This window comes from Trichoplusia ni, chromosome 5, assembly GCF_003590095.1.
Source record: "Trichoplusia ni isolate ovarian cell line Hi5 chromosome 5, tn1, whole genome shotgun sequence".
Classification (NCBI taxonomy): Eukaryota; Metazoa; Arthropoda; class Insecta; order Lepidoptera; family Noctuidae; genus Trichoplusia; species Trichoplusia ni.
Genome location: NC_039482.1, coordinates 3977195 through 3989577, shown reverse-complemented (window position 1 = coordinate 3989577; position 12383 = coordinate 3977195). Strand labels below are relative to the sequence as shown.

General features: G+C 33.4%; 1 protein-coding gene across 1 annotated transcript; it reads left to right on the top strand.

The window, feature by feature from the left end:
• Window positions 1-5711: 5711 nt before the first annotated feature.
• LOC113494123 lies at window positions 5712-10791 on the top strand. The gene is made up of 2 exons (XM_026872275.1): window positions 5712-6146; window positions 8929-10791. The coding sequence occupies exons 1-2, from the start codon at window positions 6052-6054 to the stop codon at window positions 10631-10633; spliced, it is 1800 nt and encodes a 599-aa protein (XP_026728076.1). The 5' UTR covers window positions 5712-6051; the 3' UTR covers window positions 10634-10791.
• Window positions 10792-12383: the final 1592 nt, after the last annotated feature.

The window sequence follows — 12383 nt, the reverse complement described above, 5'->3', positions numbered from 1 at the left end:
AGTATGTAAGGGTATTCGTGCAGGACCGCAAAATACGCGGATGAAAACGTAGAGATCTGCTTATTTTCGAAACTGACTGAAAAAGCACTATCCCCCTTTCTGACGCAGTCGGGTAAAAACATAAATCATTTTACGAATCTCTCCGTGTCGCTAAAATATATTAAAGCTTATAATATTGATGTGTTACTTCCTACAACTTTCTATGTGTGCCAAGGGTGTTACATAGAATATATCACAATGACGTCAAACCAAAACTATAGGGAACGATGACAAAATTCATTATTTTTAAGACAAATATTCAATTTTCAACTTTATGCTTCAGTTTTAAGGTTTAATTTTGTACGAGAGGACAAACTGTACATTTTACGCGACGTACATAGGTGAAATTTGCACGGTATAATCAATTTCCTACGTTATTCCATAAACTTAAGATACAATTTCGTGTCGTAAGATTTTTCAATCGAAAATGAATCTCTAATACAAAATCCAGGGAAAGTTTTCAATTTTAAGCTTTAACTACAAGAGTTAAGGTTCATTATTGTACGGTAAGGTTTCCTGTAAATTTCACCTGATGTTAGTCTAAGATTAGACGATGATTTTAGAACGTGAACTTGAAACAGTTTTCATTTCGTGTGACTTTACTGGATAGTGAATATCTATAGCGATTTTGACCCTGAAAAGAGTAAATAGTTCTAAATTGACCTATTTAAGAAAATCATACTTATCTCGGTAAAATTTTATGGATTTCAAAAAATATTTAAATTACGAGTAAGTATTTAGAAAAACTTTCGATTAAACTTGGCGATAAATAAGAATTTAAGTATTTGATCTATTTATTTAAATTTATGAGCAATGGAGATCAAAATATTTAGATACAAGTTGTTCATAAAGAAATCTACATTAATATCATAAAGCTGATTTTTTAATCTAACCTTGAGGACCGATTTCGAAAAATCTTGTTAATCATCTTAGAATATAGGTATCAAGCAGATCTGTTAACAGAGAAATGTAGCTGAACTTACATGCGGCTACAAAACTTTTACGATTGGCACGATACACACATACATGTTAAAAATTCTGTCGAAATCTTTCACTCATCACCTTTTTATATACAGGTATATATTATCTACATATTATTATAGTTGTGTGGTTGTGAGTCAATGTGCTTTGTGCTGTGGGTGTCGCGAAAAGAAGAACGTCAAAATATACAATTCTTATAATTATATCCTACTACTATTATAAATGCGAAAGTATGTAAGTATGGAATAGTATGGATGTATGGATGTTTGTTACTCTTTCACGTAAAAAATACCGAATGGATTTGAATGAAACTTTACCACAATATAGCTTATACATCAGAATAACACATAGGCTACAATTTTTGAGGTTTCTCATGTGAGGTCGTAAAAAAACACATTTTTTGCGCTTACATTGCAAATTCTCACTGAATCCTACAAGATAGATAGAAGGCAGATAGATAGATAGAAGGCAGGTATAAATTATAACTTATATCTTCTAACCACGCGGACGAAGTCGCGGGCAACAGCTAGTTTGCCTTATTTTGCCGTCAATATTCCGATCAAGTGCGAATAGGACACGTAACATCCCGTACTAAGGAATTTAAACTATGTCGCGGGGGGTTTCGCGCGGGGGTCGATCACACAAAATTAAATGCTTGTTCTACGCCGGTTTTTAGTTTAGCACACTTGGTCACTACGCCTACGGCATGACGTAGTATATATGAATTTTAACGGAGGTTATTAAACGGTAATATAAAACAACATAAATTAAATATAATATATTTTATAATAACACAAGTATACTAGCTTACATGTGTAAATATCAACTATGTATAATTGTTTGACTAACAACATTTTGGACATACTTTGAGCCAATCAGCAAATTGAAACAAAATAGCTTTTCATAAATGATTGATTTTACATGATTTAAGTACACAGTTAAGTTTTTCGGGTATATTTATTACATTTGTTACAAAAATCGAAGCAAACCCGATTTTATTTTAATTCGTATATAAAAAAAACGTCAGTTAGTTTAAGACAGCGATCACAGAACGTAAAATGTCATTTTAATAAAACAATACTGGTAAAATTACATGATTGCAATACTTTATGGAATGTTGCCAATGTAAAAAAAACAGAGGGATACTTTTCAGCCTTAAAAATTGAAAAGATAAACTGTGGTTACGTTTTTCAACGATAATTATCTATTAAAGAAAGGGATGGAACTATAAAGACAGATATTGCTATCTCAATCACAATACCTTAACACTAATACCTCCAGAAATTAAGTACAAAATTGAAAAATACATAAATGGTACTAAATTTAGCATTCGTCTCGAATTAAAAAAAAATGATTTTGAAAAACATTGGTAATAGAAAAGGCTTTACAAATTATATAAAAAAAAAACTTAATAATAAAAATCTATATCTAAATAATACATTTAATATCGGATATAACCTCAATTTTATAGTTAAGCCGATTGATACAGCATAAAAAAAATGATTGATAAATTACAATTTAGGAGTACAGACCAAATAAGGCGTAGACAGTTACAAAGTAAGTGTGTGACATTGTGATACATGTCAGTATCTATACCAAAAAGAATCAAGATTAGATCAAACCTACTATTTTTTATCTTATTTTTCGTGGTCTCAATAGAAAAAATCATTTAAATGTGGATAAACAGCGAAGAAAAAAAGGCTTAAAAAACGCGTGAAATCCTGAAAAGCGATCGTTTGCTATAATGCATCTGAATGTCCTATCTACACCTTATTTGGTCTGTACTTAGCAACTTAATATAATTTTTGATCATTGCATATAACCAATATCTTTGTTTCTCGACATAATTTCGTATAATAGACACACATTTCTATAAACACTTTAATTAAATTTCGTTATTACAATTGTATCTAAATTATTTGAGTAAACTTAATAAGCTCATTTCGTGTTACGTCACTGTTGAATACCATTGATATATATGTATAAAAGGTAGGTTTAAGCCGTGGTTTTGTCACTGTAAAAGTTGAAGAGAAAAAAATATCGATCGGTCTGACGCGGAAAACATGTTTCAAAAAGTATTGTTTTTTTCTGAAAAACCAATTCAATAAAAAGTTGAAAGCAAAATTACGAAAAAGAAGGGCATATTTTTTTATATCAAAATTTCTAAAACAACTTTTACAGTAACCATAAGTCATAATAATTTCAATTCAGTTAACATTCGAGGCAAACAGTATTTTAAATAATACTGATTTTATAATAACTGTTAAGTATTGAACTTGGCCATGCGCACTGCCGTGCATGCAAAACAAGGCACTTGTAGGCGATTTAAAAGCACAATGGTGTAAAAGGAAAGCTCCTATTTACGTGTAATTTTTCAGTATTATTTGTCCCAACAAGACGTAACTTAGTAAAGTACTAGTTTATAACCAAGAATAATACATAGGATAGGATTTTTATCCCGATTTTTTATTTTATAACGTCTTTTTTACAGTTGGTACCCCCATAATGGTTTTGCTATCATAAAAAAAGACTGACATACACGTAGTAGGAGCTTTTTTGTAAATATTTTAAAAAGCTTAGATATAAGGCTTCACCGTTTAAAAATATTGTAAGCTAAGAGATTCAAGGCACGTTGCGAATATATTATGGAATGTACTAAAATCGTATAAAAATGGAATGCATGCACAAAAACTGCTAATGCAGTCGACAGCACAATCATAATTTGACCAAAGACGTGTAGGTTAAGCTGCGCTAGCTAAGGTTTGTTTCCGGATGGGTGACCATTTCTATCTTTTAACAAGTATCTTTGAGTTTGGAAAGCATCGCGTCATCTCTATCTTGTCATATTAGACTGCCATCACAGGGGACAACGCGGGTAAAGGCATAGACAGACAGCCGAGTTCACACAATTAAATACCAAATTCGAATAGTCTAATAGACCTCTGTATCTACAAATCACCCGAGATATTGGGTAAAGACGATTATCAAATTTATCCCAACGTGGTAAGGTACATTTCCACATGCATTTGCTGTCGACCGCACATATAAAATTTCCACTAAAAATTAGTATGTAATTTAAATATATTTAATACATACGCGATTGGTCTTGACTTATAGTCATTATCAAAAGCTGGTAAGCTGATATTTTCACTTAAAATTATTTTAAGACTGTTGGAGAGTCTATAAGTTTGTAAGTCTACGTAATTTTAATATAGTATGCGAAGATGTGAGCAGTTGTGAAGGACGTTAATCTCTACATTTACAAAAAACAATACATTTTTTAATACCTTGGGCCTAAGCAATACAGGGCATTGTCAATACGGTGGCGGCTGTAGAAACTACGCGATAGAACCACGGACTAAGTGGAATAGACCCGGCAATCGTGAAAAGCAAATTTAATGCAGGTTTTATGATATCTAGGATAAAGGTAATTTTGAATCTTCTATATTTAATTAATGTAATTAATATGGGGTACTTGTCTACTTTTTCCGCTTAATCTGTGGATACAAATAAAATGCTATTACCGGCTTCACTTTACTCTAAAACAATTCATACAAATTGATAATTCGATTTTACAACTAAGGTATTTGATTAACTATATAAAAACAATGAATTTTGGATATTATATAGCACCTTCCATAGGAAGTGGGGATAAGATCTTATCTAAGAGTTAAACAATTCACATTACAGTTATGTTAAAGACTCCTTACATAAGCACTCCTTGGAATGTCAATGACGAAGAATTATTGCTAAGGATTGCAAGCGTGCAATCGAGAAAATTCTCGAAAACCGAGACGAGGAGCAAGGCTTTTCTCGTATAAGGGCCCATTTAGATGATGCGAGAAATATCGTGTAAGTTGTAATACATTGGTGGCGATCTAACATCACGTTAGATACTCGACGTGGCGCGGCTACACAATATGTTGCAACTTGCATGGTCAACTCACATCGTCTAAATGGGCCCAATATAAGATTGTGTCTCAATTTAATTATCATAGCTCTGAGTCGAATGGAGTGGAAACTGTTTAAATAAGAACCTACGAATTATGGTCTTTCTTTCATATTTGTTTTTTTTCAAATACTTAAATATATATGAACTTCGAGACTTATAAGAACACACCGAGAGTACAGTGGTGAGAATGTTTAACATGAATACTTATGTAGGAAATCGATAACATGAATAAACAAAATGGATGGATTTTGACACTTATACAAATATTTATAATACAATTAATTTTATTGTCAATAAAGTAACAATTTTAAGAATAGTAAAGTAATATATGTCAGTGGTAACACATATAATCTATAAGCTTAAGAATTTCCTCTCAAGTTTTTAATTACTTGAATATATTATGATGGCAAGTCATGGGACTTGTCAATAGGAACCGTTATAAGGCGATTGCCATTTTAACATATACAAATGTAATTTGCCTATTATAGTTGGGATTAAATTGTTTACTTCGAAAATTATTTGCAAATGAGGAGACACAATACGCTTGGAACATCAGGATCCTAGCCTTTTCCCAACTATGATGGCTCGGCTTCCAGTCTAACCAGATTTAGCTAAGTACCAGTGTTTTACAAGGAGCGACTGCCTATCTGACCACGACAACCCGGTTACCTGGGCAACACGATACCCCTAAGTTAGTAATAACGCTTGGGACGAAAATCTGTATATGAGTCGTATAGAATCATAGGCGGCCATCTCATTTTTTGGCAGTTTTTAGTTATTTATTAAAAAAAAAGTAAAAAATTGAATTAAACGGTTTTATTCGACAACACAGAACCAAACGTGGCTATTTTCCTTGCAAATCCTTTGTCAAATCGTAGTTTAGTTACAAAGATGGCAATCTTCTGCATGTTCAGAATCAAACTCGGCGCTTGTGCTCACTCGACCAATCACAGCAGTGCATTTGGTCACGCGACAAGATGGCGACAAATAAGTTTTTAGTACATTTTATTCTCCGGATTTAATTGATTTAAAGCTGTGTTAAAGATAAAAAGTTGTGTTAAATTTAGTAATAAGAAACAATGGAGGTCCACCCATCAGAAACTATAAATACTATAGCTAGAAAACGAAAAAGAAACCCAGACAAATGGAAAAAAAACATAGCTAAAAGAAACAGGTAAGTTGGGTGCCTAGGGTTGGCACATAAGCTTTTACTCTTACGACATAAAATTTAATTTGATTTTATTTTCTTTACCTATTTTAATAATCCAACGAATCAGGACAGGTTCGGTGCCTTGCGCTTATTAAGTTGCTTATTTTATGCCGTAAAGATGTGTAGGTAAACTTGTGCTATTCTTATATTACCTACATTTCTTTCGTTGGTGATTAGACTGATTAGCCCTAGAAAGATAATCATATTGTGACGTACGTTAAAGATAATCATGCGTAAAATTGACGCATGTGTTTTATCGGTCTGTATATCGAGGTTTATTTATTAATTTGAATAGATATTAAGTTTTATTATATTTACACTTACATACTAATAATAAATTCAACAAACTATTTATTTATGTTTATTTATTTATTAAAAAAAAACAAAAACTCAAAATTTCTTCTATAAAGTAACAAAACTTTTAAACATTCTCTCTTTTACAAAAATAAACTTATTTTGTACTTTAAAAACAGTCATGTTGTATTATAAAATAAGTAATTAGCTTAACTTATACATAATAGAAACAAATTATACTTATTAGTCAGTCAGAAACAACTTTGGCACATATCAATATTATGCTCTCGACAAATAACTTTTTTGCATTTTTTGCACGATGCATTTGCCTTTCGCCTTATTTTAGAGGGGCAGTAAGTACAGTAAGTACGTTTTTTCGTTACTGGCTCTTCAGTACTGTCATCTGATGTACCAGGCACTTCATTTGGCAAAATATTAGAGATATTATCGCGCAAATATCTCTTCAAAGTAGGAGCTTCTAAACGCTTACGCATAAACGATGACGTCAGGCTCATGTAAAGGTTTCTCATAAATTTTTTGCGACTTTGAACCTTTTCTCCCTTGCTACTGACATTATGGCTGTATATAATAAAAGAATTTATGCAGGCAATGTTTATCATTCCGTACAATAATGCCATAGGCCACCTATTCGTCTTCCTACTGCAGGTCATCACAGAACACATTTGGTCTAGCGTGTCCACTCCGCCTTTAGTTTGATTATAATACATAACCATTTGCGGTTTACCGGTACTTTCGTTGATAGAAGCATCCTCATCACAAGATGATAATAAGTATACCATCTTAGCTGGCTTCGGTTTATATGAGACGAGAGTAAGGGGTCCGTCAAAACAAAACATCGATGTTCCCACTGGCCTGGAGCGACTGTTTTTCAGTACTTCCGGTATCTCGCGTTTGTTTGATCGCACGGTTCCCACAATGGTTAACTTATACGGTTCTTGTAGTAAGTTTTTTGCCAAAGGGATTGAGGTGAACCAATTGTCACACGTAATATTACGACAACTACCGTGCACAGGCTTTGATAACTCCTTCACGTAGTATTCACCGAGTGGTACTCCGTTGGTCTGTGTTCCTCTTCCCAAATAAGGCATTCCATTTATCATATACTTTGTACCACTGTCACACATCATGAGGATTTTTATTCCATACTTACTTGGCTTGTTTGGGATATACATCCTAAACGGACACCGTCCTCTAAAACCAAGTAACTGTTCATCTATGGTCAAATGAGCCCCTGGAGTGTAATTTTGTATGCACTGATGGATAAAGAGATCCCATATTTTTCTAACAGGAGTAAATACATCGTTTTCTCGAAGTGTGGGCCGTATACTTTTGTCATCCATTCTAAGACATCGTATCAAAAAATCAAAACGATCACGACTCATTACAGAGACGTACACCATTGACAAAGATCGATCAAAGAGGTCATCTGTGGACATGTGGTTATCTTTTCTCACTGCTGTCATTACCAGAATACCAAAGAAAGCATAGATTTCATCTTCATTCGTGTCACGAAATGTAGCACCTGTCATAGATTCCCGACGTTTCAATGATATCTCAGCATTTGTCCATTTTACAATTTCCGAAATTATCTCATCAGTAAAAAATAGTTTGAAGCATAAAAGTGGGTCATATATATTGCGGCACATACGCGTCGGACCTCTTTGAGATCTGACAATGTTCAGTGCAGAGACTCGGCTACGCCTCGTGGACTTTGAAGTTGACCAACAATGTTTATTCTTACCTCTAATAGTCCTCTGTGGCAAGGTCAAGATTTTGTTAGAAGCCAATGAAGAACCTGGTTGTTCAATAACATTTTGTTCGTCTAATATTTCACTACCGCTTGACGTTGGCTGCACTTCATGTACCTCATCTATAAACGCTTCTTCTGTATCGCTCTGGACGTCATCTTCACTTACGTGATCTGATATTTCACTGTCAGAATCCTCACCAACAAGCTCGTCATCGCTTTGCAGAAGAGCAGAGAGGATATGCTCATCGTCTAAAGAACTACCCATTTTATTATATATTAGTCACGATATCTATAACAAGAAAATATATATATAATAAGTTATCACGTAAGTAGAACATGAAATAACAATATAATTATCGTATGAGTTAAATCTTAAAAGTCACGTAAAAGATAATCATGCGTCATTTTGACTCACGCGGTCGTTATAGTTCAAAATCAGTGACACTTACCGCATTGACAAGCACGCCTCACGGGAGCTCCAAGCGGCGACTGAGATGTCCTAAACGCACAGCGACGGATTCGCGCTATTTAGAAAGAGAGAGCAATATTTCAAGAATGCATGCGTCAATTTTACGCAGACTATCTTTCTAGGGTTAGTAACGTTGTATTGGTGATTATGAATAAGCGCTGTTTTATCGGTGTTGGTGGGTGCTTGGGTTTGATGTTAAAACTTTATTTCAGATATTCTGCGAAAAGTTTACCTACGCGTGTCTGCGAACATGATCAACCGGCATTTAGGTGTTCCAGCATAAAAACAACTGAGATGCTTAAGTTACATCAAAATTTTTATGTTCACCCAAGCAAGAAAACGCAAGATGCCATCATTTTAAAACTATGTTCCATAAAACCCATTGGTAAGAGGACAACTAGCAGAGTAACTAAACAAACATCGATAAAATACTCAGTATTTGTTGGTGGGTCGAAAGTACCCATATGTCAAAAATTTTTTTTGAGTATTTTTGGTGTCACCAAGCATAGGGTCAGTTATGTAATGAAAAAATTTTTTTACGTTGGTGAAATTTCACATGAAGCTCGCGGTGGGTTCCGTCAGCATGAAAAATTTTCTGAACAAAAGCAGTCTGTGAAACAATTTATCCAAAATTTAAAATGCATGGAGTCCCATTATTGCCGTAAGTCTAAATGTGCTGAACGTCAATATCTACCACCGGAACTTAATATTAAAAAGTTATATAATATGTATAAACATTCTGAACACATGAAACCTGACGTAAAATTGTCATATTTTCGTTACGTGTTTAATAACTTTTTTAACATAGGGTTCGGTTCCCCGCAGACTGATGTATGCTCAACATGTCTAGAACTTTCTGAAAAACTTAAATTAGTAACTAATGCTGCTGAAAAAAATGCATTGATAACCCAAAAAAGAGTTCATAAATTAAGAGCAAAGGCATTCTTTGATAAATTGCGTGAGCAGAGGGATGACCTGAAAATCATATCGTTTGATTGTCAAAAAAATCTACCCATTCCAAAGTTACCGGACCAAATTTGTTACTACAGCCGTCAACTTTACTTATATAACTTCACCATGGTGGAAGGATCCTCTAATCAGCCAATGACAAGAGATAACGTATTTGCATATTGTTGCACAGAAGATGAATTCCATAAAGATTCTAATTTAATTTCCTCGGCTATTTACCACAGACTAAATGAAACGGACAAAACTGGCATCAAAACTATACGCTTAGTAGCTGATGGTTGCGGCGGACAAAATAAAAATTCTATTGTCATTGCGGCATGCTCTAAGTGGCTGTTATCTTGTTCAGCTATTAAAAGCATTGAAATTGTCTTCCCGGTCACAGGACACTCATACATGCCACCAGATCGCACATTTGGCGTAATAGAAAAAAAATTAAAGAGGCAGGACGTTATATTACACCCAGACGAGTTGAAAGAGGTCATATCTCAAACTTCAACAGTTTTACAGTTTGGAGATGAATGTCCTGTATATGATTGGAGAGAAGCAGCTCGAAAAATACTGGCGCCAACTACTTCATGGAGGGTTAGATTTAAAGAGTGCAAAAGATTTATTTTGGTCCGATCTAAAAAACCGGGTAACATACTTGTGCGAGGTGAAACTTTGTATAAAAGTGACATTGGTACTGCTACTAATATTTGCAAACGGCAGAAAAGTATCTCAATGATTAATCCCAAACAAATTAACAAAACTATTGCACTTAATAAAAACAAACTCAAAGATATTAATAACCTTCTAAATAAACATTTTGGCAAGGACTGGCCGGGAATACTCACACTTGAGTATTACAAGAATTTGAATATAAGCCAGGAGTCCCTAACCTTTACTTCTCCTCCTGAGGGAGAGTACTGCCATGAATCTCTCGAGGAAGTAAGTGACTTACGAATTTAGATAAGATTTTAAATAATTTGTTTTTGTTTAATTACGCCTAATTTCCTTTTAATTGTGATTTTCAAGCCGATTTTATAAAAAAATAACATAAGACTGATTGTAATTAAAGATGACTGATTGTTGATAGATATGAACGTAATAAAAGTTAATAAAGAAAAGTATTTTGTATCATTGACGTTTATGACAACCCTGATTCTGCATTAAATTACTTAGGATCAAAAGAGGTAATCTTCGTAAGGCGTGGTGTCAAAAGCGGCCATCTGTATTAAACTTGGAATCACATGCGGCAATCTTTAAATGTTGGTATCAAAGGTGGCTATATTAATATTTGATTTTTAAATAAATACTCTAAAATACACGTAAAAGTATATATTTACGTTTAATAGTATCCTAAATCTTTAGTACTTACTATTTTAATGGCCAGTAATATAATATGACTACTTTGTGCTTTACAGAACGTTTTTTTTAATTACCCAAAAAAGTCTGAATATGAGATTGCCGCCATTGATTCTATACGACTCATATGGTCATACAAATGTTTGTTACATGTGCAATGAATTGAATATCTTATTACCACTGACATAAAGCATACTTTACTAAAACATTTCTAATCCTATTTCTTTAAAAGAAAGGGTTTCCTTTAACTAAAAGAGTACATATGAATGATATCTAACTTCGTAATGTGATGAAATAACTTAAGATGATGATGGGTTTTTTTATATCTGTGGCTTGAATATAAGTCTTTTGAGCCAATTTAAAAACTCACAATTTAAGACTATAATATTCAAAGCCTTAATGACAATTTGATTCTGATATGTTATTATAAAATTGAGCTAATTTTAAGTTTTTGACAATTTAATTGATTATTATTGGGAATGATTATAATAATAGATTGGATTTCGTAAAAAATACTATACATATATTTAGGCACAATATTTATGTATTGCTAGTAACTCTAATATATTTTATGCAAAAATACCTTCTTATACGCCTTTCATCGAACAGATGAACAGGGAGACAACACAATAATTGTATTTAAAACCTTAAGTTAGACCAATAAGGGCTATATTTAATTGCTTTCTGCACAAATACTTGTGTGTTTGATCCCTTAAGGTATATTTTTGCATATGATATACACTTCAATACAATAATGGTCTGAGAAAATACTCTATTCAATTGAAAATAGAGTCCATATTTACTGACCTTGTTCACTAATCGTCTGTACCTAAGAGTTGCTTCCTAAACTATTGTGACGCCTAATTTAGCTATTTTGACACTTATTGCAGTATATATAAGGCATATAATGGAATGTTTATACGTAAGTACTAATGTTCGACCCTTGTATGTGTGATGTGGTAACTTTTAACAGTTTAAGGACATACATACGGCAAGTCTTCGAAACCCGATAATTGTAGCCGTGCCTTTGTTGTATGGGTTGGAATGATAGTCACCAGCAAACTGACTTTCCCCGGCATCAGAAACTACATTATAATTCTCTTCAGAGCCTGAGTTCAAATGGGATTCATTCGAATATATTTCAAAATCATATTGAGTTTCATGATCATTTTTTCTCCACAAAAAATTACTTGAAAACCATTTGCTGTGTCGTATAATCATTGTGAATCTTTCAGCAAAGACTAACTTTAGACAACAGATTAGGATAACCATACAGAAACTGATTTGAAGATCATTAGCTAATCAATGCCAGTACTATAAACTCTTAACTCTTAGCTTCGACACAACTCCTGCC